Source organism: Formica exsecta, unplaced genomic scaffold, assembly GCF_003651465.1.
Source record: "Formica exsecta isolate Colony F162 unplaced genomic scaffold, ASM365146v1 scaffold36, whole genome shotgun sequence".
NCBI lineage: Eukaryota > Metazoa > Arthropoda > Insecta > Hymenoptera > Formicidae > Formica > Formica exsecta.
In genome coordinates, this window is record NW_021850847.1 from 117615 (window position 1) to 144995 (window position 27381).

General features: G+C 38.9%; 7 protein-coding genes across 11 annotated transcripts in view; 2 read left to right on the forward strand and 5 right to left on the reverse strand.

Annotated features, from left to right (window-relative positions):
* Positions 1-5580, reverse strand: part of LOC115238783 — a 10385-nt gene extending 4805 nt beyond the window's left edge. Inside the window, exons 1-6 of one of the 3 annotated variants that reach the window (XM_029812861.1) lie at positions 5440-5580; positions 5107-5367; positions 4917-5007; positions 3665-4239; positions 3193-3542; positions 2637-2701 (exon numbers count right to left, since the gene is read on the reverse strand). In XM_029812861.1, the coding sequence (XP_029668721.1) occupies positions 3198-3542; positions 3665-4239; positions 4917-5007; positions 5107-5226 (1131 nt within the window). In that variant the 5' untranslated portion in view covers positions 5227-5367; positions 5440-5580 and the 3' untranslated portion in view covers positions 2637-2701; positions 3193-3197. Of the gene's footprint in view, positions 1-2636; positions 2702-2836; positions 3543-3664; positions 4240-4916; positions 5008-5106; positions 5368-5439 lie in introns of those variants that run through there. The other 2 variants (XM_029812862.1, XM_029812859.1) reach the window with 2 other exon arrangements.
* LOC115238816 (peptidyl-prolyl cis-trans isomerase sig-7) lies at positions 98-1930 on the reverse strand (the record flags this gene model as incomplete). The annotated part of the gene is made up of 3 exons (XM_029812919.1): positions 98-846; positions 940-1181; positions 1433-1930. Coding segments are annotated over 3 exons (1425 nt in total), but the record flags the coding sequence as incomplete, so codon positions are not given.
* LOC115238785 (ninjurin-2-like) lies at positions 1996-2709 on the forward strand. Its single transcript, XM_029812865.1, has one exon. It carries the CDS (start codon positions 2026-2028, stop codon positions 2644-2646), a length of 621 nt encoding a protein of 206 aa, XP_029668725.1. The 5' UTR covers positions 1996-2025; the 3' UTR covers positions 2647-2709.
* An 80-nt stretch (positions 5581-5660) lies between the features above and the next one.
* On the forward strand, positions 5661-9777 carry LOC115238788. Its single transcript, XM_029812868.1, has 6 exons — positions 5661-5845; positions 7407-7671; positions 7895-8100; positions 8382-8441; positions 8868-8971; positions 9061-9777. Exons 1-6 carry the CDS (start codon positions 5792-5794, stop codon positions 9320-9322), a joined length of 951 nt encoding a protein of 316 aa, XP_029668728.1. The 5' UTR covers positions 5661-5791; the 3' UTR covers positions 9323-9777.
* LOC115238787 (CDC42 small effector protein homolog) lies at positions 9387-11068 on the reverse strand. Its single transcript, XM_029812867.1, has 2 exons — positions 10378-11068; positions 9387-10192 (listed from the first exon to the last, which is right to left on the reverse strand). Exons 1-2 carry the CDS (start codon positions 10636-10638, stop codon positions 10184-10186), a joined length of 270 nt encoding a protein of 89 aa, XP_029668727.1. The 5' UTR covers positions 10639-11068; the 3' UTR covers positions 9387-10183.
* Positions 11069-11630: 562 nt separating this feature from the next.
* On the reverse strand, positions 11631-12949 carry LOC115238786 (CDC42 small effector protein homolog). Its single transcript, XM_029812866.1, has 2 exons — positions 12259-12949; positions 11631-12073 (listed from the first exon to the last, which is right to left on the reverse strand). The coding sequence occupies exons 1-2, from the start codon at positions 12517-12519 to the stop codon at positions 12065-12067; spliced, it is 270 nt and encodes an 89-aa protein (XP_029668726.1). The 5' UTR covers positions 12520-12949; the 3' UTR covers positions 11631-12064.
* A 617-nt stretch (positions 12950-13566) lies between these two features.
* Positions 13567-27381, reverse strand: part of LOC115238791 (cell growth regulator with RING finger domain protein 1-like) — a 34318-nt gene continuing 20503 nt past the window's right edge. For 2 of the 3 annotated variants that reach the window (XM_029812872.1, XM_029812871.1), the window contains 4 exons: positions 18548-18719; positions 17832-17973; positions 17629-17736; positions 13567-17410 (listed from right to left, as the gene is read on the reverse strand). In XM_029812872.1, the coding sequence (XP_029668732.1) occupies positions 16937-17410; positions 17629-17736; positions 17832-17973; positions 18548-18719 (896 nt within the window). In that variant the 3' untranslated portion in view covers positions 13567-16936. The remainder of the gene's footprint in view (positions 17411-17628; positions 17737-17831; positions 17974-18547; positions 18720-27381) is intronic. The other variant, XM_029812873.1, reaches the window with a different exon arrangement.

A 27381-nucleotide genomic window follows, 5' to 3' on the forward strand; every position in this document is an offset into this window, starting at 1 on the left:
CACACATCGAATGATGCTTATTTAAGTTCTCCTCTAACTGAATTCAAATTATCTCGATACCGACATTTTCGCATTATTCAAAATAACGAAATATATCTTTTTTTTTTATTTTTTAGGTGTATTAAGTTCTTAAAACTTCTTCAACATCATCTCGTTCTCCTTCACCATTTTCTTTTGTTCTTATGCGATCTGTACCTAGTATCGTCCTCTTCTTCCGTGGTCCTTTTTCTCTCGCTATCACGATACCGACGCTCCCTATCGCTATACTCATCCCTTTTATTCCTTCTTTCCGATCTCTCTTCGCTATGGTCTTTTCTCCAATCGTTGCTTTCATCTCTCTTATTTCTTCTCTCCGATCTGTCTTCGCTGTGACCTCTTTTCCGATCCTCCTTGTCCCTATCCCGTCGTTCTTCTTTCCTTCTTCTATCCCTTCGTTCATTCTCGTATCTATCGTGCGATCTGTCTTCCTTTCTCCTATCTTTATCTTCTTTCCTGCGCTCCTGCTTTCTGTGATCCTTGTGCGAGCTCTCCTTTCTCCTTCCGTCTTCTCTATTTTTACCGTTATCATGATTCCTCTCACGCGATATCTCGGGTTTTTTCGAAGATAAATAGTTCTCGTCGCGTTTTTTCATCTTGTCATCTTCGTCAAAGTATCGAATACCTTTACCTTTGCCTCGCCAGCGCATCTTGGCAACCGATTGCGAAAAATCCACGTGTATCCTTCGATCGTCGATCAGGACATTGTCCATTTTGAAATACGCGTCTTCACAGCTCTTGCGATCACCGAACTCGATGAATGCGTACTGCAAGGAGTCTCCCGTATGGTGGTCTCTTATAACTTCGCAACTATGTGTAAAAAAGTCAACAAATTATAATAATTAATTCACAATATGAAAGATATAACGATTTGTAATAGACAATTATGTAAATGAGACATACCCGACAATCTTGCCAAAACGACTGAAGATAATTTCGAGATCGTCATCGGTCGTGACGGGATTTAATTTACATACAAACAGAACGTTCTCCGGCGGGGCAATGTCTGCATCCGGTATATCGCCCACGATCTCTAATATCGTGGCCCTTGCTTTAGCTTCCTTGACCTTCTGAATTTCTGTCATTTCTTCCATAGTCATACCGCTCATATCGTCGATCGCTTCATCCGCTCCGATTCTATCGCTCTACAAATATAAATGAGATAAACATACAAAAATATTAATAACAAGAAATGACAAAAACACATTTTTTAAAATAATAAAACTGTCGAAACTTATCCAGAATAAATAAAATTATATATAAACAACTAGAGATACAGAGAAGCTTATCTGTCTGGCATCTTAATTATGTAAAACAAATGTAAATAAAGCAGGCATTATTAATGAGAATTGATAAGAATGCGACAAAAGCTTGTCATTTCTGAAATGTGATATACCATTAGAGCTTCTTTTGTCGGCTCTGGGCTTCTGTCGGGAACCACGAGTCCCACAGGATCATCGAAAGGATCCTCCAAGATGACAGTGTGAGATATTCTTATGTCCTGATAAGGCCTTTGATCCCCGTCACAGATGGCCTCGTTAAACTTGAGAATAATCTCCAATCCTTCCGTGATCTCTCCAAACACGCAATGCTCGTTGTCTAGAGACTGGAGCTCCGATCCTAGCGTAATGAAGAACTGGGAACCCAGCATATTGTTGCCACAATTTACCATAGATAACAAACCTATCCTGTTATGCTTGATCTTCGGCATATGTTCGGCTTCGTAATAACGAGCCTTTTCGCCTAATACAATTCCATACACGCTCTCTCCGCCTTTCCCGGTACCAGTAGGATCTCCAGTTTGCGCAATAAAATTGGTCTGCACCGAGTGAAAAAGGTTCCAATTGTAGTATTTGAGCTTACACAACTTTAGGAAGTTCCGTGTAGCTGTAAAGAAACAAAGTGATTATATATAATATATATTTTTTTTCTATATATTATATATATATGTATATAGACAGCAAAACGAAGACTGACGGTGACGAGATAATGTATCTGGACGAAATGCACGATGAGTCGGCGAGACCGTTGACGTCCAACAATACGGAGGCAATTCCGTCCGTGTTTTCGCGCGCTGGTTTTACCGCCGAGACTGAAGATCTCGCGAACAATCCGCGAGATACAACACGAAGGCCTTCGATCTCCAGAACAGCGATCGATTTTGACGGGAACGATAAGCCAGTGATTGGCTTCGACGGTAGAAACGGACTGGAACCTTTATCACCGGGCTGGTCCGTCCCGCCGAACATACAGCTCTCCACTCCTGATGTAAACGTCTATCAGCACAAGAAGACTCTCGCCCAGGGTATGATGGACCTGGCGTTACTCTCTGCCAACGCGAATCAGATGCGCTACGTTCTCCAAACAGACGGCCGGCATCCTTACTTTTACCCGTCGCTCACCATGATCGGCATGAGCCTGTTGCTGCAGATTGCCGTAGGTATCGGCCTCATCTGGAATAGCGTCTACAACGTTAAGGAGCACGAGCAGATGTGCAAAGCCAATAAGGCCAACAATTGGACGGTCGTCGGTATTTTCCTCGTCACGATATTCAATGTCTTTATTTCGTCGTTTGGCGTCGTCGACCAGATAAACGTCGTCTCGACATAGCCAGTCCTTCCCTTCTCTATCTTTTACTTTTACTGCTCTCTTTATCGACGATACGCTATCACCATATATAAAATGCGTACGCGTTACATTTAATATTAAATACGTTATATGTGTGTTGTTTTTTAACGAGATATGAGCAAAAGTTTAATTTGAAATGCAAATTTACACAGAATATTAAATTTTTTTTGTCTATTGGTATTTATTTACTACGTATTAATTATCTGGTACAATAATTGCAAATTGAGATTTTTCTATTGCAGCAATATCGAATTACTAATAATGTCAAAAACGAAAAATATTTTAGCGTGCCACGTTAAATCATTTTGCACACATTACTTACAGCTCATTATAAATTACATACATTTATTTATATAACTCATTAAATACGTAAACGATTTATTCGCGTGGATAATTTAACAAACGACATTTTTTTTAATTTTAAATGATAATAATTTATAAAATTTTTATACTGCGTAGTAATAAGTAATAAATCTTCTTTTAAATGTATATGTATACATTTTTAATAGGAGAGAAAAATAATAATACCTCGATTAGACGCGAATGGTGGATGGTATCAGCTTCAGCATTCTTTCTAACTCGTCGGCTAGCCATTTCCTATTCCGTTGAAGATCTTCTTCCTCGCGCTTCTGGCGCTCGTTCAAATGATCCAACCAGTTTTGCGCCTCGATATCATTACATTGACTTCTGTGCACGCGAGACGGGCAGTCCAAGGCCTTGTTTCGGGACTCGCTGCCCACCGCTGTCGCGGATGTAAGATCTCGAAGCTTCTCGCTAATCACTTGATGCAACAATGAGCTAAAAACGGCGAGTTCCTGCGAATCGATCTCTCTCAGATTCATTTTTGCGGATTTTTTGTGCTCCTGAATCACCGTAACCTGTAATACGCATCGTCATTTTGTTGCCAGAAATATTTCTGTTAATAATGAGAAGGGAGCTCTCCTTTTTGCAGATTGAAGAAAAAGTCGAGAGAATCCGATGCAAGCAGCTTGCGACTCACCATCCAGTCGAAGAACGCGTGTCGCTTCCGCAGCCACTTGGCGCGCGTGTCCAGCAAAATTCCGGCGTCACGGAATTCCAGCCGTCGAACTTCGTCATCAGAACTTTCGTTAACGTTGCTCGTCGTCGCGAGGCGTTTCGTCAACGCCGATTCACACACGCTCAAATGCGGCAGACCGCTCACGTCGATACTCGCCGCGTGTACCTTGGACACCAAGTTCCCTCGTTCGCGCGTCAATTCGTCGACTTCCCGCAGATTCAGATTCACCCTGGCGTTCAGATGCAAAATACCGTCAAGTAAAGTGTTTGTCAGCTGATCGTCCGATCGTACGATTCGTGTACGAGAAATTTCCGTATTAACTTCCGGCAGATCCACGCGTGAACATTCGGCGCCCAGCACGCTACCGGCTAGCTTTGCTCGGAGGATGTCGGTCAGGACGTTCTGCGTTCCCAGCAGCCAAGCTAAAGCTATCAATAAGTCCCTGTTGCGATCGCTCCTACTCCGCGATAGACTGTAAAATTCTATCGCTGGATACTGCAAGAACGCGAGGTGCAACTTCACCGCCGTCAGCGTATCTAGAAATACAATGGACGCACAAGGTAATTTAGAATACAATATAAAATCGTTCCCGTAAAAGGCGATTAAATGGATCCGAAACAGTAACGTTCGCTACATTTCAAAAGTTTGCTGATATCACATTTGTTTATTTGTCCTTCCTCATATATTTCTATAGTGTTTTCCTTTATGCAGCATACACCTTTTCACACTCTTTTTTATATTCTCGTTATGCAATCTTAATCTTGTCCTATTTATTATTTTTATTATATCGTTTTATGTAACCTCCTTCTCATACCTATATTTTTTTATTATACAAATTTAAAAAAAACAGCATGCTTTTTAACGTGTAAAATTTTTATTTGAACAAATAGACAAATGAACATAAAGTTTGTGTAAAGTTTTATTTTTACACTTGTATAAAAATAAAAAAAATGTCTACTTTTTATTATCAGTCGCGCACGATTATTTAGAAGGCCATTATTATTGTTCGTTAGTTTCAATATCTTTGCAATTTTTCTTGATCATTGAAAATATATTTCATGAAATATAGTTTCACTTAAAAAAACAGTATATATTATTTATTTAGATAGAAATTTTCACGACGTTGAAATAAAAAGTAGTCCCTATTTTTCGATTCGCTATATGCTTCCCTTAAGAAGAACAGGTTTTTCTTTCCAAATCGATTGAAACAAACCGTGATTTCGGAAATCTATGTCGCCTCGCTTTTTTCTCGCTGCGTGATAGCTCATTGTCAGAATATGCAGCGTGTTTCGCAGCGCCTCGGCCTGTCACAAAACACATGTGCGTGACACATTTGTCAAACAAGTTAGGTTAGATTAGGTTAGGTAGACTACTCGAATCTGATATCTGATCCACACACTTACAACATCCTCGTCCGGAGCATTAGATTTGGCCAGTCTCAAATGTTCGGGTGTCAGTCCTACGTTTATTAACGAATTGATATACTTGCACAACGCTGATAACGCATCTCTTATATCCGACATGTTTATAAACACAAAAGTAGCGCGAGCGTGAGCTTCGATCCCGCTAGCCGACCCGGATCGCTTTTTTAGACCTGTTTGTTTCAGTTCTGCATTCTTTCCTTCCACGCTTCTCAAGTGAAACTTGGATGATCAAGTATCAAGCTTTTCGATGAAACAAAGAAACGATAAAAATAAAGAATTAAATCTCACTGACATTTTACAGCATATGCTTACCCTCCCACGCACGCAGGGGATCCCCTATGCGTCGTTTATGGACGAGAGAGGGGGGATGGAGGAGGAACCGCGTGGAAAGAATGGAATATTCAAGCCCATATATGCCCGCATCACGGTCAGCAGACCCCTCACTCCTTACTCCGTCGATCCGTCGTGCCGGAAGCAAGATTTTCTCTCTCTCTCTCTCTCTCTCTTGTGCATCTATCCGCGGCGAAGGCGTACTTCAAATTGTCGGAATTGCGTGGACGGATCGATCAGTGGAACGCGAACGTTCGCGCGTCGATCGTCTCGCTGAGCGGATCGTGATTTGTGGAAATTTACCAATCTACCTTTTGCAAGAGATCGCGCTGAAATGACATTGAGTGTTCCTTGGACGAGGTGGAGGATGTATCTGGCGCTCGTCCTGGTGAGGATTCGTTTTTGAATGTTTAAACTGTCGATCGATCCTTTAGCAAAGGCTTTGGATAAACGCATACAAATCCGCATTCTCAGGGATTAGTTCGTCGATCTTTTACATTTGTGTGTATCACGTTTCCTAATTTTCTTTTTTAACTCGTAAATCGTCGAATACCTGAAACACATAGTTTATACGCTCGTTTAGATTCTGTTGTGTCCGAGAGGAAGATGCATAAACTCGTCCGTGACAAGTCGCTGATAAAGAATATGTATACGATAGAATCGCATTACCCTCCCCCTTTTTTCCCGGGAAAGATGCTGGAAGTAGCCGTGTATTTAGCACAGTCGTTTATGTTTCGAAAATTCTTTCTTGTGTTTGTTTCTATTGTGGATTCTTCTTTCTCTCTCTCTCTCTCTCTCTCCTCATCTCACGTTTTTATACATTTTCTTGTACATCTTACTTTCTTTTTAACTTATTTTATATTAATCCTTTTATACCGGTCGTAAAGGTTTCTCGTGCGCTGCTAATTATTGAAACATCACTCTTCGGAAGTGCCGAGCGCGCGGTAATACAAGCGCCAGCTGGAGGAAAAAGAGAAAAAGAGCAACTAATAAAACGATGACAGGAATACCAAGAAATCGCGACGGACGCGTAATTTTGCGACTCGCTTCGTTGCCGTGAGGAAGCGCAAATCTAAATTATACCACGTGAGATATCCCGTCCATGCACGTACATCGTAAAACTATGTTGCGCGCCTTTTACCGATGAGTTTGCCGGCCAAAAATATATATATACAATTACAATTATAATAATACAATTTTGGCCGCGAATCTCGCAATCACGTGTGTATAAAGAGTAAATAAATAGAATGTACGAATTTTAGGATTTTGATAGAATCTGTCGCCTGCTTGAGGTATATAACGTATTTATAATTTTAATGGTCTCGATTCTTATAGCAGCCTTATGAAGAACGTAGAACATTCTAAAAAACTATTTATCTCACATACACGTGTTTACTCGCCGTAGTAATTCCATCGCGTTATATAATTGCATTCGCTTGCAACAGGACTTGGCCAACTCGGTGTGTATAAAAATAAAATGATTTATCTCCCTCTCTTATCGCTCGTCCGTCCTCTCACACAAACGTGGCGAGAGCCGTTCAAACTTATTCGCGATAGCACCGATCTCTCATCCGCGTCGCTAGCTTCTCGGAAAGTGACTTATTTTTAAAGAAGGAAAATCACTCGCGCATGAGAGCGAATCTAATTAACTCCCGCGTTCCCGATAGTTTCTATATTTTTCCTTTCCCGCTCAGATATATCAGACGGCGCGACGAGTCGAAGGTCACCCTCGCGCTTTGACGAAGACGTCGCAGAACACCAGAAATCCCTGGACGCAAGAGACCTCGATCTCGAAGTTGATCGAGGAGGCGTTTGATAGACTGGAATTACTGCGACCGGAACTCTCGGAAAGTGACTTATTTTTAAAGAAGGAAAATCACTCGCGCATGTGAGCGAATCTAATTAACTCCCGTTCCCGATAGTTTCTATATTTTTCCTTTCCCGCTCAGATATATCAGACGGCGCGACGAGTCGAAGGTCACCCTCGCGCTTTGACGAAGACGTCGCAGAACACCAGAAATCCCTGGACGCAAGAGACCTCGATCTCGAAGTTGATCGAGGAGGCGTTTGATAGACTGGAATTACTGCGACCGGAACAATGGCCGCAGCAGACCAAGGATCACCTGGTGACCAGATCGTTGGATCGGGATACCTCGAGACAATCGGAGTATTTGAACGACGGGATCTCTACGCCTGGAGAGAGGAGATTGGAAGGTACTTTTCGTCGTTGCGCGTGATCGGCGTCGAAATGATTGATACGCCCTTTTTCCGGTGATTCTCGTCCAATAATTAATCTGAAGAGAGTAAAAACTTTTACTGCCGGTTTATGAAATTTTTTTTCTAAGTCCTGTTTCTCCTTCTATGTAACAATGTATGCAAATGAAAATTGCGCTTACTTTCGTATCCATAATCATTAAAATATATTGTTCTTTTGCAGTGGCGAGCACGGACGCGTCGATGCAGATGGATGTAGATGAGAAGATCATTTTCCCGACAGACGGCAGAGTCACGTCGACACCGGCGCCGGCGTCGGGCTGTCACAAGAGTATATTCTGTGAAAACGTCGCCGATTACCCCAGGCAACTGGTGAACGCAGCGATAGCACGAAACGCCAGTCTCAGGTTCCTGGAAAGCATCGATCCGGTTAATAATTTAATTTTTAAGTGTGTATGTGTGTGTGTGTGTGTGTGTGTGTGTGTTATGTAAAGATTGAGAACAACGAAACAAATATAATTATCTTCGATGTTTGAGGCTTGCGAAAAAAGAAATATAAAAATATTTTTCCACCGAGAACAACCTCGGTGAGTCTGTATGAAGGACAACATATTGTGTTTAATTAGATCATACTCACAGATAACGATTGTTTTCGCGTGACTCCAACATCGAGATTCAAACGTGAGATTATATCGGTTTTAATTTTTCAGATGCCCGACATTGAACAAAGAATAGACACGACAGACGAAGTGCCCCTTTGCCGATATAGCGTAAGTGATACTACTTTCGTCCACAAAAATCTAACAAAAAAAGATCGAAGAATTTAGGAGCATATAGTATCTAAAAAAAAAATTAAAGAGATGTTGGCAATTAAATTAGATCCGCAAATCAAACCGAGATTTCAGTAAAATCGAGTGTCCATTTCAAGTTAGATTTTTATATGCGCATTTCAAGATGAGAATAAATAGAATTATCATCATAAAAATGCAAAACTCCAAAAATACAATGTGTAAAATATACATGAATATTACCGATCAAAGTTGATTGATTGTATTTTATATGTAATTGAATATTTTCATTTGTACTGTATGCCCTTAAATTTCTCCGATTTTCCTCTTCTCATGTTATTGTAATAAGTATCGGAATTATTCATTAGATATTTGAATAACATTTAATCGCAAAGTTTCGGTTCACAGGAACAAGTGGTGTACCCGCAGACCGCGCAAAACAAGGAGAAACAGTGGTTGTTCATCGTGAATCAGGACAACTTGAAGCAAGGAATACGCATCGAGGTTTGCTTGTAGGCGTTGCGATTCCATTCGAAGAGAAATTAAGTAAAATAGCACATGGATAATCCGGCGTATCCGTAACGAGTCTCCGATTTCGCAGGAACGATGGTCAGGAGTGCAACATGATCCAGGGATTCGCTGAGGGTTACAAGACCAGCTGCAAGCAGAAATACATCTACCGAGAATTGGCGGCAGTGGGGAGCAGCGGTAACATCGTCAAGGATCAATTCCGCTTCCCGTCGAGCTGTTGCTGTCATGTCAAGTTCATCGGCGATCCCACTGTCAGGCTAGGGCTGGGATTAGATCTGCGTTCCTTCAATCAAACCACCGCGACTGTATCGAAAACGCGATGGAGACAATGACGATAGTAGTCAGAGCAAGAAATCACAACGTGATTGAAGCGTATTTTACACGACGTTTCTTTTCTTTTTTTTTTTTTACTAATAAAAAATCATGCATTTTAAAATATGTATCGAAGAGCGTGTTTCGAGAAAGTCATGACACATCGAGAGAATCGTTGCATTACCCAAGACTTCCGAGAATGTAATCGGTGATGTTAATTAACAGAGGCAGAGGTGTCTATTCTACGAGTCTCTATTCTACAAGAGATGCAGTTTTTATATAAATATCGCAAATACTCTTCTATATTCTTAAATGCGAACGTTATTCGATGATAAAATAAGAAATGTGAAATGCAGAATTATATTTATGTATGTGTGATATTTTGTGATATGTGATTACTTATACATTAGTTACACAAAATAATGTCGTATTTTATAAATTTTACGAGTAATCTTACAAATAAAAACGATCTCTATACATTCTTGTAATAACATATTTTCTCTACATTAAGGGTCAGATCGCTGAGAAAGGCACAATTTATGAAATATTTGAAGCTTTTAAATACATTCCATATAGATATAAAAACGTATAAATAATTACCTGTAATACGAATAATTTTTTCTGACATTTGTATATTCAAAATGTGGAAGTCAAAGATTTGTCAGATGTATATAGATTTGTCTTAATCCTCTAAGCGAATTATAGTACAAATGCAATTTTGTGCGTACGAAAGAAATGCACTCGTCTATTTGACGAGTAAGGAACATGGATATTAAAAGATCAGTCGTTGTTTCGCCATAATTGCATGCCATAAATGTCTCTCACTCTCTGTCTATCGTATTAAATATTCCCCGCTGCATTTGTGACATTAGTAACACCTCTCAGCAGGCCTGTAACAGAAAGAACAAGCGTTTTGTATCCGATAAAGTCTTTATAACGTAATGATACGATATAGAGGACACATTGTTTCCCATGACAGGAAAAAAACAGGATTCACAGGAACGTGACTTTAGAGAAGGAACTTTGGGCTGGAAAGAAATTAAGGATGACTTAACAAAGAAAAGTTGAAATGTACCTTGGCGCCGAAATCGCCGTTGTAGCCACCTTTCCTCTGCATCTGCGCCTGGAGATCGGCCAGCTGGGCAATCGACATGTCAATGTCGCCGCTGCTGATGTGCGCCGTGTGCCGGAAGTTTGTGGGCACGCCGATCATGCTCCGGTCTATCCTGAGCCTCTGATGCGGCCTGCCGTTGTTCCGTCTGCCGGTGTTCCTCGTCGCCTGTGGTGTCAGGCAGCACGTGAAACATTGCACCCAAAGCTCGCTATTGCCGGCCATGTCTACGGTATTCTCGTAAACGTTTCGTAATCCTCGAGATCGGGAATTAATTTGCGGGAGAAGGGTAACCTTAAAGTCGATCCGTTGGATAAACAAATTTAACTGATTATGACGATTATCTCGATATCCTCTTTTTCGGGGAAGCAGACGCGCGTTTCCAACGATCGGGATGTCGCGTGATGATCAGCGACATACAAGGTTAAGTCTGCGACGATTAGATCCTCTGCGAAGATTACGATCCTTTATTAAGGATATCGCGACCTTTCGGCGTCCCGATCTCAACGGCTGACGAGTCGAGTAAAATAAACATTTGCGTGAAACGCGCGGCTCGCAGCAGTGAAGGACATCGTCCCCTGCGAGTGTAAATGTAAACACGATGACAGGATGGATGACGGGAATATGTATTCGGCGGAAACAAAGGCAAGTCAAGACAAGTCTCCCGCGATGTTGACGCGGCGCTCTCTGTCACGCGTTTAAGATTGTACAGTTCCTGCAAAAAGTGATTGAATGGAAAATATTTATATTGTCCGGATATAAAAATAAATGATATATAAACAGATGAATAACATATTTTTCATTTATTGATATATTTTTATAATTTATTTACGTTTGCTATCATTTCCAATTTTTAATATCCTTAATTAACGAAGTTAAATTTTCAATTTTTTTTTAAATAGACAAAACCCCTTTGGATAATATTTCACAATTGTATGGCCATATATTATTTGTGTCTTAATATCTTCGTAGAAAATGTACCCTAGTCTTTTATCTTTGAGAAACCGAAAACATCGATAGATACTTTAAGCAATAAACACGTGTTTATCAAAGATAATTCAGGAAGAAAAATTCATATACATATATACATATATAATCAAACATAAATATACATAAAATATGTTTCTTTTCTCTTGTATAATCTCTATTCGCATGTACAGAAAAAATAATAAAAAGAATTATTGAAAAAAGAATTATTCTTTTAATAAATTTTACGAGTAATCTTACAAATAAAAACGATCTCTATACATTCTTGTAATAACATATTTTCTCTACATTAAGGGTCAGATCGCTGAGAAAGGCACAATTTATGAAATATTTGAAGCTTTTAAATACATTCCATATAGATATAAAAACGTATAAATAATTACCTGTAATACGAATAATTTTTTCTGACATTTGTATATTCAAAATGTGGAAGTCAAAGATTTGTCAGATGTATATAGATTTGTCTTAATCCTCTAAGCGAATTATAGTACAAATGCAATTTTGTGCGTACGAAAGAAATGCACTCGTCTATTTGACGAGTAAGGAACATGGATATTAAAAGATCAGTCGTTGTTTCGCCATAATTGCATGCCATAAATGTCTCTCACTCTCTGTCTATCGTATTAAATATTCCCCGCTGCATTTGTGACATTAGTAACACCTCTCAGCAGGCCTGTAACAGAAAGAACAAGCGTTTTGTATCCGATAAAGTCTTTATAACGTAATGATACGATATAGAGGACACATTGTTTCCCATGACAGGAAAAAAACAGGATTCACAGGAACGTGACTTTAGAGAAGGAACTTTGGGCTGGAAAGAAATTAAGGATGACTTAACAAAGAAAAGTTGAAATGTACCTTGGCGCCGAAATCGCCGTTGTAGCCACCTTTCCTCTGCATCTGCGCCTGGAGATCGGCCAGCTGGGCAATCGACATGTCAATGTCGCCGCTGCTGATGTGCGCCGTGTGCCGGAAGTTTGTGGGCACGCCGATCATGCTCCGGTCTATCCTGAGCCTCTGATGCGGCCTGCCGTTGTTCCGTCTGCCGGTGTTCCTCGTCGCCTGTGGTGTCAGGCAGCACGTGAAACATTGCACCCAAAGCTCGCTATTGCCGGCCATGTCTACGGTATTCTCGTAAACGTTTCGTAATCCTCGAGATCGGGAATTAATTTGCGGGAGAAGGGTAACCTTAAAGTCGATCCGTTGGATAAACAAATTTAACTGATTATGACGATTATCTCGATATCCTCTTTTTCGGGGAAGCAGACGCGCGTTTCCAACGATCGGGATGTCGCGTGATGATCAGCGACATACAAGGTTAAGTCTGCGACGATTAGATCCTCTGCGAAGATTACGATCCTTTATTAAGGATATCGCGACCTTTCGGCGTCCCGATCTCAACGGCTGACGAGTCGAGTAAAATAAACATTTGCGTGAAACGCGCGGCTCGCAGCAGTGAAGGACATCGTCCCCTGCGAGTGTAAATGTAAACACGATGACAGGATGGATGACGGGAATATGTATTCGGCGGAAACAAAGGCAAGTCAAGACAAGTCTCCCGCGATGTTGACGCGGCGCTCTCTGTCACGCGTTTAAGATTGTACAGTTCCTGCAAAAAGTGATTGAATGGAAAATATTTATATTGTCCGGATATAAAAATAAATGATATATAAACAGATGAATAACATATTTTTCATTTATTGATATATTTTTATAATTTATTTACGTTTGCTATCATTTCCAATTTTTAATATCCTTAATTAACGAAGTTAAATTTTCATTTTTTTTTTTAAATAGACAAAAAATGTCTTGGAAAAAATATATCAATATTTCAACAGCAACTAATAACTTTACATTCTTCAAAAATTGAGAAATTATTAGATTAAATTTAGATTAAGCAGAGCTTAATTTTCAAAAGTTCTTTTTTTCCTTTATAACTCGAAACTTACAATGTTCGAACATTTTTATGAAGAAAAAATCAACTTAGTTTTAGCCAAAAAGTTTACATTACATTGTTCTAATAAGAATAATCATCATTTTCGATTTATACAAAAATTTATCATTAGAAATCACTCATAAAATTATTTCAGTCACAGTTTGACTACAAAAACGTCTGAAAAGTCCGCTACAGTAAAGAATAATGAAAGGATGAAGGTGAGAGGTATATCAAATGCCAGCCAATACACTTTATTTAAATAAATTATATACAGGTGTGCTTCGAACGGTTCGAGATCCGCGTTTTTCATCGCTTAAAACTCGATATTAAATTTCTTTTACGATAAATTGACTGCAAAGGCCTTCACACTCTCTCAATATTCTTCGATCAACCTCCATAAACCACTGTGGCCTCTCTTTCCCGGAGGAAAGATTCTCCCAAACGATTCCTTTCTCTTCTCATAGCTCTCCGTTTACGGGACGCATTCGCGCAAACATTGTTAGAATTATCACAGTCTGTCTATTTACAGCGTTAAATGTTAAAATGATGATCTCTTAATCTAGCGAATTAATATCTCTCACCTTCTCTCGATCAAATACTCTGTCTTGCATTTTATTAACGAAACTTGCCATTCATATGCTATTTAATTCGTGGAATTTGCGAAAATGGGCTTTTATAATACTTCAACTATACGTGCGTGTGAATTTTTTTCAAAGGAAACACTTCTCGCGGGAGCGAGCATTATACTAGATAGGTAAACTTATATATTAATCGTACATATATACCAAATAATCGAGTAATCTAATGGCGAATACGTAGATTCGCTTAGCATAGTGTATGTGCGCGCGTATATTTACATCTAAACATACTTACATATATAAAATGTCACATAGTAAAAATTTTTCGATTACGTTGGGTGATATATACACAGACATTTAGGGGAATACAATTGCATTCTCAAAATTTTTTCCCGACAATATTCAGTGTCTACGGTGTTCCTCAAGCACGTCTTTTCTCACAATCAGTACGAGTATAGGCATTGTTCAATCGCGGCTTAAGTCGTATTCAAGATTTGGTTGCGACAATGCCACGTAAAAAATTATATCGCAACGAAAAAAAATGTATAACTCGGAAAATAATTTCTTTTAAAAATCCTCAAGATAAATAAAATACACTACTAAAATTTAATCATCTATTTCGAGATCTCTCTATCTATAGATATAATAAAGTTGGATAATATATCGTAATCTTAATGCGCTTTCATCATTTCATTCGTTGTGAATTTTGAGAAAAAGCATAATTACACGCCGCAGAGACAGAACGATCGCGATTTTTAAACACGTCTCAAGAAAATAAAATGATTCTAATGTAAAATTAGAATCATTTTTTAATAATTAAATCTCTATATTAATCGGATGATTTTTAACAATCTTTTTACATACATTAAGATACTTTGTTCTAAGTTCTTCTATCATACGAATGGAATAAAAAAAAGGACTTTGCTCATTTTGCTTAAGAAACGAAAATTTATAAAGACGAGATATGGCTCTAATAATAAAATATAAATCAAATGCAATATCGAAATTACTAAGAGCCAGGCACAGAAAAAGGGCAAAAAATTGTCTCCAAAAAAGTTTAACTATACAAATAGAATTTGAACTCCTCCAATCAATCTGTTTGACAATTGCGTTACTTATTTTTTTTAGCTCTTCGTCTTCTGTAATTTCTCGCGTATTTATATGATCTTTTCGCAATATTTGTCTATTAAAATGAATTCATTGCTTGGTGAAGCACATCCTAAATGTGCTGGAATCGATGTAAGACGGAGGTCGAAACGCACGATTTTTTTAGGATTTTATTTGCCCGAAATATGACTAAAGCATTCAAATTATATCTGTATAATTAAACTATTATGTTAAAGACAATTTTTTTGTGCCTGGTTCTTATTAGGCCGATACCGTATTCGACGAAAATTTATGATAACGTCACATTTCTTTCGATATTTTGGCAACTCCTCGAGTTCTCCTTTGAATAGACTTCTCAATCGTAGACTGAGTACACTCGGCGTCGCTCATATCTTCGCATCTATAGTTAGGCATTTCCGAACGTCGAACATCATCTTCGCAAATTCTCGACATACATTGCGTAACTTATTAATAATCTTTTATAGACATTAAATATTTAACTGTTAATTGTATTACATGAATACCTAGTTCCGTGATTGCGTTCGATCCGCGGAAATGTCTAGCTTAATACGCAAGGACGATCCAACTGGATCGCGCGTGTCTACCTTTTAAATAGGATGCGAAAGTTCGTTTTTCATGGTCAACCTTCCCGATTGAATGATCTGAGATTTGTTCGGACAGGCTACACGGTCCGATGACGCGAGCAGTACAGTGAAGGGGATATTACGTTTATATAGGGTGTTTCGAAACTGAATTTATAATTGACTTTCGATAAAAGAAATGAAACGTTTACGTTTTTTTACAAGGAGTGTCTTTAAAAAAACCAATGAAAATTAGATATAATTGGGAACCTCGACAAAAAACTAATTTTTTAAAATAATCTTAAACTTGCAAGCATATTTTAAAAAATCTTTTTAAAACAGGTAAATCGCTTGTATATAATTTTTTAATAGTCAACGATTGAAGATAGATGATTTACACAAAATGAATTCTTTAGAAGAAAAAAATCTTTGATATAGAACTGTAATATTCTCAGATAATTCCAAATATAAATTTTGTTTTAATAAAATTTTAATATTTGTTAATTTCAAAGATATATAACATTAAAAATTAGAAAGGTGATAAATGATGACTATCCTCACTTTTCCAATAAAAAAGAACATGAAAAAAATCTTTGTTTTTAAAGTGACCGAAAAAGCTGCGGTTGAAAAAGCGGTGATTCGTTGACACCCTGTATGCATGAAAACTATTTGCAATGCCGTGCGACACCAAATAGATAACCCAATCACTTTAGTGTCTTTCTCACGTGTATATGTAAATTCTCATGAACTTCCGCACCTTATTTAGAATCGAATGATAAATCATACTACAGTCACGTGTCAGTATGGTTGACGTTTCCTGTTTTATAGATCAATCCTACATAAATGTATTTCAACATTAAAATTTTGAATAATAACAGCTATTAAAATTCTTTGTTAAATGAAATGTAACTTCTTCGAATCAAACGGATAAAGATTTGAGGCGAAATGGAATTTTTAATGTTTAAATGATAAGAACTGAAACAAGAATTAAAGGTTGAAAAATTGCGATTTTGTTTTTATGTTCTCAGGAGAAAATAGATTTATTATTTATTTTATTTTTATATATCTTGAAAAATTTTTAACCTCTATAATTTAACTTGGAAAAGAAGATAGAAATTTAATAATACTCTCTTCCATTCCTCTACATAAAACGTATCCAGAACGTATTTAATGTTTTACCGATCCATGAGAGAGACTTATCTACATCTTGAATTTAAGAAAGAGGAAGAGAGAAAAAAAACCTGTAGAAATTATCTATATCGAACAAATACTTTTTCAACCATTCTGACACTCGGTATGCAAGATATACGCGACCTTGGAGATAGAGCGATCCTCTATCGAGCGAAGCCGAGGAAATCGGTGAGCCGGTCGTTCCAATCGTGAAGCCAATGGGTGGGCCCGTGGCTCGGCTGGCGCTGCTTGCAGAGGTTGATTTCCTTCTCCGGCGGCATATATTCCTCGCTGCGTATGCAGAAGTAGCTCTTGATCGGGCTGCGACACATCGGGCACCGGTCGAGCTTGCCGAAGCACGAGGCGCAGATGCAGGTATGCCGGCAAGGTAGCAAGGCGCGCGACAACGGGAAGTACTGGCAGACGACGCATAGCTGCTCGCCCGCGGTGTTCCAAAGAGAGCCGTTCTCCTGATCGCCGCCACCTTGGCCGGACGCCACTAGGGCGCCGCGACCGGTACCGTTATTGTTGTTGTTGCACGGTTCGGCGAGCGCGAGAGCCGGCGAACCCAGGCCTGCCGATGACATCGCATCGCTCTCGTCGTAGTTGCTCGAGTTACCCGTGGCCAGATAGAGTTGCTGCGGAAAATCGCGCCAATTGTACGACATGGCGTATCAATGACCGGAGGAGACTGCCCCTCCAGGCTGCATTCTTAACTTTTTCTTTTTCGTGCAAAACATTTAGATATTTCAAACGACTATATACTCTGATTCGACATCTACAGCAGCCTATATATCGGGACTTGTGTAACCTTCAAAGTTGAAATATATTGCATGGAGGGATCGTCTCGACTCACCTTTAAACAGGACAGCTGGCCGTTCGCCTGCTTCAAGTACTGCGCTAGAATCGAAGTCGGTAGCGTGCACACGCTGTCCTTGATGTGAACGACGTTCACCAGTGCCACCTTAAATAAAGATCAACGGGAGATAACGAAGTCGAGAAGTTTTTTTCACCTCCTCTTTACAAGAACGTAATTGTGACGATAATAAAATTGCTCACCGTTTCGTCGGGATGGGGATCCCGATTGTCTCTCCGGGTGAGAAAGATCACCAATGGGTAACAGAGCCGTGGCGGAGTGCCGAGCTCCAGTTCCGGCGCCGGAAGCGATAATCTCAGCGTTTCCTCCCCGTGTGGCTGTCTACTATAATTTCGGTCAAGGAACGGCGAAAGAAAGATGTAAATATAAATAATAAGCGAATCCGTTTTAGGAAAGGGGTCGAAAAAATATTATTAGGATCGCAATCAATCAATTCGCTTGAGATTTTCTCACTGCAATCGTATCGCGCCACGTCTTCTCGGAAGTGAAAAATGATAGCGCGAGTTATTTTCCTTCGGTTTTCGCGTATGCGATTTAAAGCCGGAAATTCCAGCGAAGATGGATCATCTCTTTACAAGTTCGAGGGATCAGGACTTATGTGGCCGCGAAAAACAGGAACCTTCGGTATTTTTTGTCGAATTGTATAATCGAACGTGCTAAAAAAAAAAAGATTAATTTATTTCGACGCAAGGAAAAAAAATCGTACAACTTCTCGCTTCTGACGTCATACATCGATGAAGGACATACGAATCTTTTCATATCGAGTAATTTCTTCAAGACCATTTCTCGGCCATATCTCAATTTGCGGGGATCCTCATGGGAATCATCGTCCAAGGGGAAAAGAGAAGGAGAGGGGGAAAAGGGGATTTAACGTTAATTCGGAATTGTGGAAGGATACGTTTGCGGCGCCGTGAGATATTGCGCGTGGCCCTGTAGAAGAGTCCCGTTCAAGGATGCATCCCGCAACGTGTTCCAGGGCTTCCAGAGTGCCAGATGCAGTTCCCGGATGCTGACACCCCAGATCGCCTGCAACGAGTACTCCACTTGGCTGGACACCTCGCACTCCACTTCTGGAACAGACAGATTTCCTCTCGTCAACGATACAGTGCAGTGTGTAACGAAAGAAATTCTTCGCGTTCAAGAATATTATACACGATAAAAACTACCGATAAGATCATCAAATTTAAATATAAATTAGAATTGAACAATTGAATGAAAAGACTATAAAATATGAAAAAAAAAATGTTGAACTATATAAACTCTGAATTTAAATATAAAACTAAAACTAAATCGAATACAAAGGAAGCGAATAATTTTATTTTTTATCTCTAGTTTTTGTTCGTTTTATGTTGGATTAAAAAAGTATCGCGCGTCACAATGTCAACACTCGTGTTAGCAAATAGCTAAAAAAGAGAGAAAGGATCATTTGTCGACAACACTTTTTTCAACAGACTTATCGATCGCGATCATAAATAAAGATAAGCCCGATTGAAACTACTTACAGACTTGATTAATAACCTCTGTGAAGTTGGCACCCCATCTTTTAAAAAACTAAATTTTTTTTAGAGTTCTGAATGCACCCCGAAAAGTTCTAGAGTTCCTTACTAATTTTAAAAATAGTTCTGGCGAATTAATAAACATTTAAATGTCAAGATTAACGTAATGATAAGGCGTGATGTTTTCAAATTATCGCTGTAAATATACAATCGTCATACGAGAAATGCATCAGAGTTTCTCGTTCTTCAATCATATTCTTATAAAAATAATATTATATTTATGTATATATATATAATCATAAAGCGACAATCATTAATAAAATATAAGTAAATGAATATATACAGGATGTTTCAGAAAGAGATGGTCAAACTCGAGGATTTTACTCAATGTAAGGATAAAAAAAAAATCATACAAACATGAGTTCCGAAATGCTTTTTGTCGGAGTTATGAACATTTTTTGTTGATGACGCAAACTTTGGCAAGAATACTTTGTTAAAGAACTATATATTGTATGTGTGTATATATTCCTTAATTTTTTTTCTTACATTTTTTTTATTAATGGTTATCGCTCTACGAGAAAAGAAGATCAATGAAGCGGCTAATTGGAATACGTCATTATTACACACGGATTATTAATTCGATCGCTTCACGCACCGATTACGCACGCGGTAACACAATTCGACCCAGCTGTAACGGCATGTAACATGGCGCAATCGCGCGATATATATGAGGCATGTGTAACGCGTGCGCGTGTATGTGTCTGTGTGTGTGTGTGTGTGTGTGTGTGTGTGTGTGTGTGTGTGTGTGTGCGCGCGCGCGCGCGCGTGTGCGCGCGCGAGCGCGCGCGCGCGAGACCGGTATTACTATTGAGACTACGAATTTTTGTTACGGCGTGTTTCTTTTCTCCCTCTCTCTCTCCCTCTCGGCACGCTTACCTTCGAGAAGAGAGAGAAAAAGAGAGAAAGAGTCGAGAGGCGCTCCGAGACGCGCGTTCGCCGCTTAATTGCGCAAACGCCTCGTGTTTTGCAACGCTCCGTATAATTCAACCATCCACCTGCACGATGCCGGTGCTCCTCCTTTCAGTTTACCGAAGAACGTATCATCGCCGATCGCGTACAAGGATAATCTTACAATCTTTTCTCCCCCGCCGATTGCTTAATTGATATTAATAATTTTTACGCGAGCTTTGTCACACTCGGTTGCGACGAGGAATGCCTTATTAACGTGAATGAGAACTTTAATAGAGTTTTGCGGATCCTGTTCAAAGATAATCGTGTATAACCCCGTTGATTTAAAAAAAATCTTAAACTACAATATATCTCTATTGATTAATATTGTAGACGAGGCTATGTCGTTTATTGACATTTATTTATTTCTGTAAATATTCGCTTAAAACGTTAAAATTGTTAAAACGTCTATCTATCTTTTTGAAGGAAAAAAAAGGAAAAGGACGAGGTAAAACGAGAAGCGGCCGGCCTTTAATCGATAGGCGCACCTATGTAAGTGACAGCCAAGACGCGGACATTTTTCATGGCATTTAGGACGCCGAGCATCTCGTCCTTATTGCTCGAACATCCCGGGCTCGAGAGAGTTCGAGAGGCAAGATAGTGACAAAGTTACGCGGCGCTGTTATTTCACGGCTGGTTACTAAAAATTATTGCGTAAGAAACGCGCTTTCGACTTTTTTTTTCTTCCTCTCACGCTCCTCTCTCCTCCTCCGTCGTCGTCGTCGTCGTCGTATTCGTCTTCGTCGTCGTCGTCATGATCCCGTTCCGAGAGATATCCAAGGAGGTTTCCAGGTCGCGTCACTCTTCGCTCCTACTACGCTTATCTTCTCCAATTTTCACGAGAAAGAGACAGAAAAAGAATAACGATGGCAAAAACGCCGGAAACAATTACATTGTTGTCCTCGAACGAGATGAATCGTCCCCTTCTAAGTACGATTGACAGCCAAGAATGAATCGGAGTCTAGGTTGCCGATGGTCTCACCGCGAGTCGAGTTCAATTCGAGACCCGCGAGCCGATCGTCGCCGGTAGCTTTCACTTTCGTTCGCCTCTCGAGAGAATTCTCTCGAGATCACGAACGCGCGCCGGATTTTCGCGTCGTGCCAAATCCAGCTTCTCCGCGAGAGGACCCTCTACTTCCCCTCATCTCGTATCCTTAGATCGAGAAGGATCGTTCCCGATTCGCGATCGCGAGAAACCGGTTGGCAAATCATGTCCTCGTTTATTTAATTTTTCTTTTTTTTTCTTTTTTTTTTTTTTACTCACTACCCTCCTCCACTCCGTCCGTCGATTAGTAATATTTGCGTTCCCCAAGGATACTTGAACAGGTCTCGAAGCAGACGAGTTTAAAGTACACTCGTACAGTTTCTAATTTCGCAAAAAGAACTTATGGAAATTGACACTTGTAGAGATGTCGAAAGATGTACGAAAAGTATTTCGTTATTTCTTTCTCTCTCTCATCTATTCTCGATAGTTGACAAACGCTAATCCACAATCTGCATTCCTTATCATTTCTATATTATATTTTGCAATTGTATCGATAAAGTATTTTTTTCGATATCGATGTCATTTCATTCTTCCTCGTTTTAAGAGGATGATTTATCGTAGGGCATGTAATAAAAATAATTCTACGCGCTGCTTTTTTATATTCTCTATTCTAAACTTTTACTTTTTCTCTTGAAATGGATATCTTATGAAATAAAGAACTATTTATTCGTCCTCCTATCCTCTTTTTCATCTAGATTCTTCTAAATCAACATATATATGACTATCACAAGTCGCTCACGTCATACTCGAGATGCCATCTAATCTAATGATTTAGTGACTTTAATTATCTATCGATTTCCATAACATATTCGCAAACAATTATTTTTTGCTAATTTAATCCAACTCGACTCATCAGAGCACATTTATCAGAGCACATTATATCATTACAGCTAGTCAGGATATCAATATAAGTTCGCTAATGGAATATAGCGTGCTTCTCGAGAATGAGACGAAAGAGAAAGAACAAGAAGTTGCACGTGGACAAGCCGGTCGACGACAGATCAAGGTCTGATGATGGACTGATCGAATGTGGCCGCCCATATCGATCTCTCACGTGCCGATCTTTTTATCACCGCGTGAGGTGCGTACGTGCAAATTCGCACGCTTCCTCCGCGATCAGACGTTTATAAAATTGCTGTTTTGAAATTCCGAACGATTGAATTCCGAATTATTTTGCGGACCAAGGAAATAGTTTCTCGATGATACCAGCTACGAATAAAAGTGTTACAGCAGAAATATATATCCAGAAATAATATAGAATCCGGAATAATAGAAAGACTATATATATATATTATATATATATATAATCCTGTCAATTAAAATTCCGCATCATTCTTTCTAAAAAAATATCAACCGATATGAATATTTTTGCAATCCAAGATACGCAACTGTCATTCTTTTTTCAAGAGAAAAAAGCTGTGAAAAACGAGAGAAGAACATTGTTCACAGGATTTTATTTTCGTTCCATCGATTTTCCAGTATTTTCCCCGAGAGACACTCCCTGTATTTTCACTTGCTCGTGAAACAAAAGCAAAGCTAAAATTTCATTCCATTCTGACCGCGACCGCGACCGCGATCCGACCTGACCCGATCCGACGAGGACGGTCTGTTTCGCGGATTCTAATCGATCGGATACGCGTCGACAAAGCCGGCAGCTGTTGCTGCTGCTGGCGCAACCGCCCGCGATTACGTAATGGGATTATGGGATTCGATAATCGAGCTGACTTATGCCTATAACATTAAGTCTCCCGACGCGATGCAGTCTCTCGACGACGATGAGGATGAGGCCGACGACGACGACGACGACGACGACGACGACGACGACGAGGCGGCTGCAGCCTCTCAAGGATACTGCCTCTCGGAGCTGTGATTACAAAACCCGAATTCTTGCCGCCCCCGGGGGTTCGAGGAAAAGGGTCGTGCTAGATGCGATCGCGCGCGAACCAAGTGTTTTGAAATTACTTATGTTAGCCTTTCACCAACACAGCCTTTCGTGACTGGGAAAGGTAATAACGCACCGAAATTTTCTTACGTTACTTGCGAAACTAAATTAGAATCGATTTTCAGCATCGTATATCTCTGACAATCAAACTTTGAATACAAATTAGATTCCACTTGAGAGAGAAATTAATTATCGTCTCAAAAAGAATGCACATGGGAAGAACTGAAAAAATGATATAATTGAAATATTAGTATTTCAAAAAATTGAAATATCGATATTAATTAATAGAATAAATCTCGAATATATTTCGCGAGAGAGAAATAGAAAGATTTTATTCAAAATTGAACAATGATCGCTGAGAAAATCTGTGAGAAGATGCTTGCGGGGAAAAATCGACAGAACTATACTAAACAATTTCATAACCGGCTGCAAAAGCCGCTCTCTCATTATCACTGTGGTGCACTCTCATTATCACTCTCACTCTCTCTCTCTCTCTCTCTCGCTTTGGTCTTCTTACGAGCGTTGCTTATGGATTACGAATAAGATGCGCCCGTTCTTGATAATGTATTATTATGTACATATATACTGGGTGGGCGGGAGTGTCGCGCGATTAAACCAAAGAGAGAAAGAGAGAGAGAGAAAAGGATAGAAGCCCAGGAGCGGGAACTGGACGACCATGGAACATGAAAGTGCGTCCCACATTCGTCGTAATCCGCGATCTTTCGGGCGTGCGACATTTTTCGAACTCGTTTTTTACCAACGTTATTATACACCGCAACTTTCCTCTCCTTCTTTTTACCCCCATCGCGTCCCCTCACCCCTCCCATCGCGCACGAGAAACGCGCTTGAAGGACAAAGATATCATTTAAATTAGAGATGCATGTGAGAATCTTGTTTCTTCCTTTGATTGAATCACGCGAATGCGAATGATTATTATCGTTTTACGATCGAATCGGAGACGAGAAACTGCACGTGAATCTCTTTTTTTGCATTTGTGTGTTAGTCGCGATGAGAGAACTTTATTCCTCTTGTTTCAGATTTAATATGAAAAAAATTTTGCACTTTTGTATTTCTTTACCTCGTCTTGTTTATAAACTAAAATTTATATACTCTGTGTAATCTTTGCACAATAAAACTTGCAGATAGAATGACATTAAATACTGAAATGTTATGTTTCGAGAGATTTTTCTCGCTAATCACAATTTTTTTTAAATAATTATACATCGAGAGATCTCTCGTATCGGATACATTGCATCTCGGCATCAGATACCTTCGAAGAGACACAACGATTCAGCATAATATTTTTTTCACGTTTCTCAGAACGAGAAATTGTTTTCAGACAGATGGAAAAGATTAAGAATCTCTCAAACGCATTTTGCTTGGATATTAAATATCATCCATTGTTTTCGCATTGCGCCTCTTTTTAAATGCGGATATTATACCGCGAAATGTTCTCTTTTTATCAGTCCTCAATCTTACACGAATCTCCTTTTTTTTTTTTTTTAATCGTTAGGCAAAAAATCGTAGGTACAGTTTCGCAAAAATCGATTGCGCCAAATAATTACGTAATACTCGATTAGACGAAAACTTGATTTATTTTGTAAAGGCCCGAGACTGTCGGAATTTCGTGTGCAACGAACCGATAGATAAATACAGAATTGCGCGTTTCGTGCACGTTTCTTATCTCGCGCATCTCGATCCAATTATGAAACGTAGAATGAAACGAGCGTACCTGATCGCGCGCAACCTAAAACACACGTATCATTCTTTCCTATTGTTACGCAAAGCCTTCTTCATGCGGGAAGAGAGAAATTATGGTCACGTGAATTTCAATGCCGCATCAATTTCATTTTGCGTGACTCACAGCTTGCCAAAATCAGCCGCAAAATAACGACGGGATTCGAAATATAATAGAGACATCCGTATTTGCTGTCCTTATTACATCAATAATCTAACATAATAATAACGTAATATCTTGATATATTATATAATGAAATATAATGATATACACAAAAAAATACGCGTTAATAATCGCAGACTTGACACACTTGCTTATTCATTTGATCTAAGAGAAGATTGTGAAATTCATAACGGACAAAGAAAAAAACCACCTCTGATGCATTCATTTCTAAGAATCATAGTTGTAACATTTCTAAGCAAAACAAAGAGATATAAAAATTAAAAAAAAAAATTCTCTTTTAATTTTTCCAATCATTTTTTTATTAATTTTTAATATATATATTAGTTTTGCAATATTTAAGTCTCATAGATATGAAGCATTATGTATCGAATTTTATTTTAATTTATTTACAATTAGTTATCTTAGAACAATGAATAAGGCAATTTATTATAAAAACATCGTGGAAATAATATCGATTTCTTTATCACTCGTCACTCCAAGATAATGTTGCCGTAAAAAAAAATGAAAAATTAGACATCACCGAGATTTACAAACCTGATTTTGTTAATGACCATAATATATGGCTCGTGAAAAGAGCACAATTTGTCTTCTCTTTCAACGTGAATAAATCATTCCGCGTGGCGATATGCAATTTCCTCGATCGTTCGAATTATTTCACACCTATGCAAATCGGATACGCAATCGAAAAAAAAAAAAGAAGAGAAAAAACATATTTTTGTGCACATGACGAGATTTACGTTCCGCAAATTTCTGTTAGCGTACCGACGACGACGTTCTCACGATTTCGCAAGAGTGAACCTTAATGTCAAGTTTAAGCGGCGCGGCGACTGCGTTTCGCAAACGACGACGTTTCGCGACATCTCGAACGACGAGATGCCGACGTATTTGACGATCTCCCGTACTTTACGGACCGATTATTCTCTCTCCGGGATCGCGAAATCGCACGAATTGCGAAAGACGGCAATAGCGGCGATTGAATCGCGCGTGCGAGAGAGAAGATCTCGGGGGGACCTGCAGTTGCGACACGCGCACGCAATTACGCAACCTGCATATAACTTGCGTCGGGTTATGCGCCAGCGTTACGTTGTACAGACACACACACAAACATACACGCACAATACATATATATTTACCATACCAGAGAGAACCGACGACACATCAAACTTAGTCCGCGGTATGCCGAGTTGTCTAGAAAGTAATATCGAATTTTTGAAAAAGATAAAAGGCCCGATATTTAAAAAGAATTATCGAGAAACGGAAAAGGATCATTATTTTTGTTCTAATGCCTCTTTAAAGTTAAAGTCGGAATTATGGGCCCAGTCTTACTCTAGCAGTATAAAAAATTGATGATTTTTAGGAAATTTTTTTGGACAATATTAAAAAATGAATCTTTTTGAAATTTTACACATTTTTTTATTGATGTTTCAACAGTATGTCAGTATGTATAAATTTTGGATGTAGTTCTTTTTTTTTTTTTTGTTTACGCGAGCCTTTGCGCTTACAATTAGCGTGTTTAACAATGACGGTGTGATATGCTGCTCCTCGTGTAATTGTCTGAAATGAAAAAACTAGTTTTATTCCATAAGGTATTTTTAGGATACTGGATAAAACCTAATAAAAATTAAAAAAAAAATATATATTTATTTTAAAATGATACTAGTTTGTTATTTTTTAATTTTTTTTAATGAGATTAAGTTCAATATCCCAAAAATATTCTACGGAATAAAATTAGATCGAATTTCTTTTTCAGATAATTACACGAGAAGCAGCATGTCACACCGTTGAACTACACATTTTTTTAACATGTTACGCGCAGAGACTCGTATTGAACAAAAAAAAAAGATAAATATCCAAAATTTAAAAATATTGACGTACTATTTAAACATCAATCAAAACATATGTAAAACACCAAAAAGATTCATTTGTAATATTCTCCAAAACAAATTTTTAAAAATTAATTTTTCATACTGTTAGAGTAGGCTGGACCTTTACAGTCAAATTATTCCAGAATGAATATAAGAAGAAGGATCCCGCAACGAGGAGAAACAGTATCAAAACTTGCGAGAACGTATCGTACTTGAGAATTTCAACGAATTGTCGATTCTCAGATTTGTCACGCATATATCTATCATCTTACCGCGTAATCGAAGCATTTTTCTCCGACAACCGCACGCGTTGTCTTTTACAGAATCGAGCATCGCGCCTCGAAATCAAGGGCGATCGATGTTTTCGAATTCTGTTCTCGTGGGCGACCGTGTAAGACTCTGAGGGTTACGCGATAAAGTTCTCTCTCTTCGGTAGTCTCATTTTTTTTTTTTTT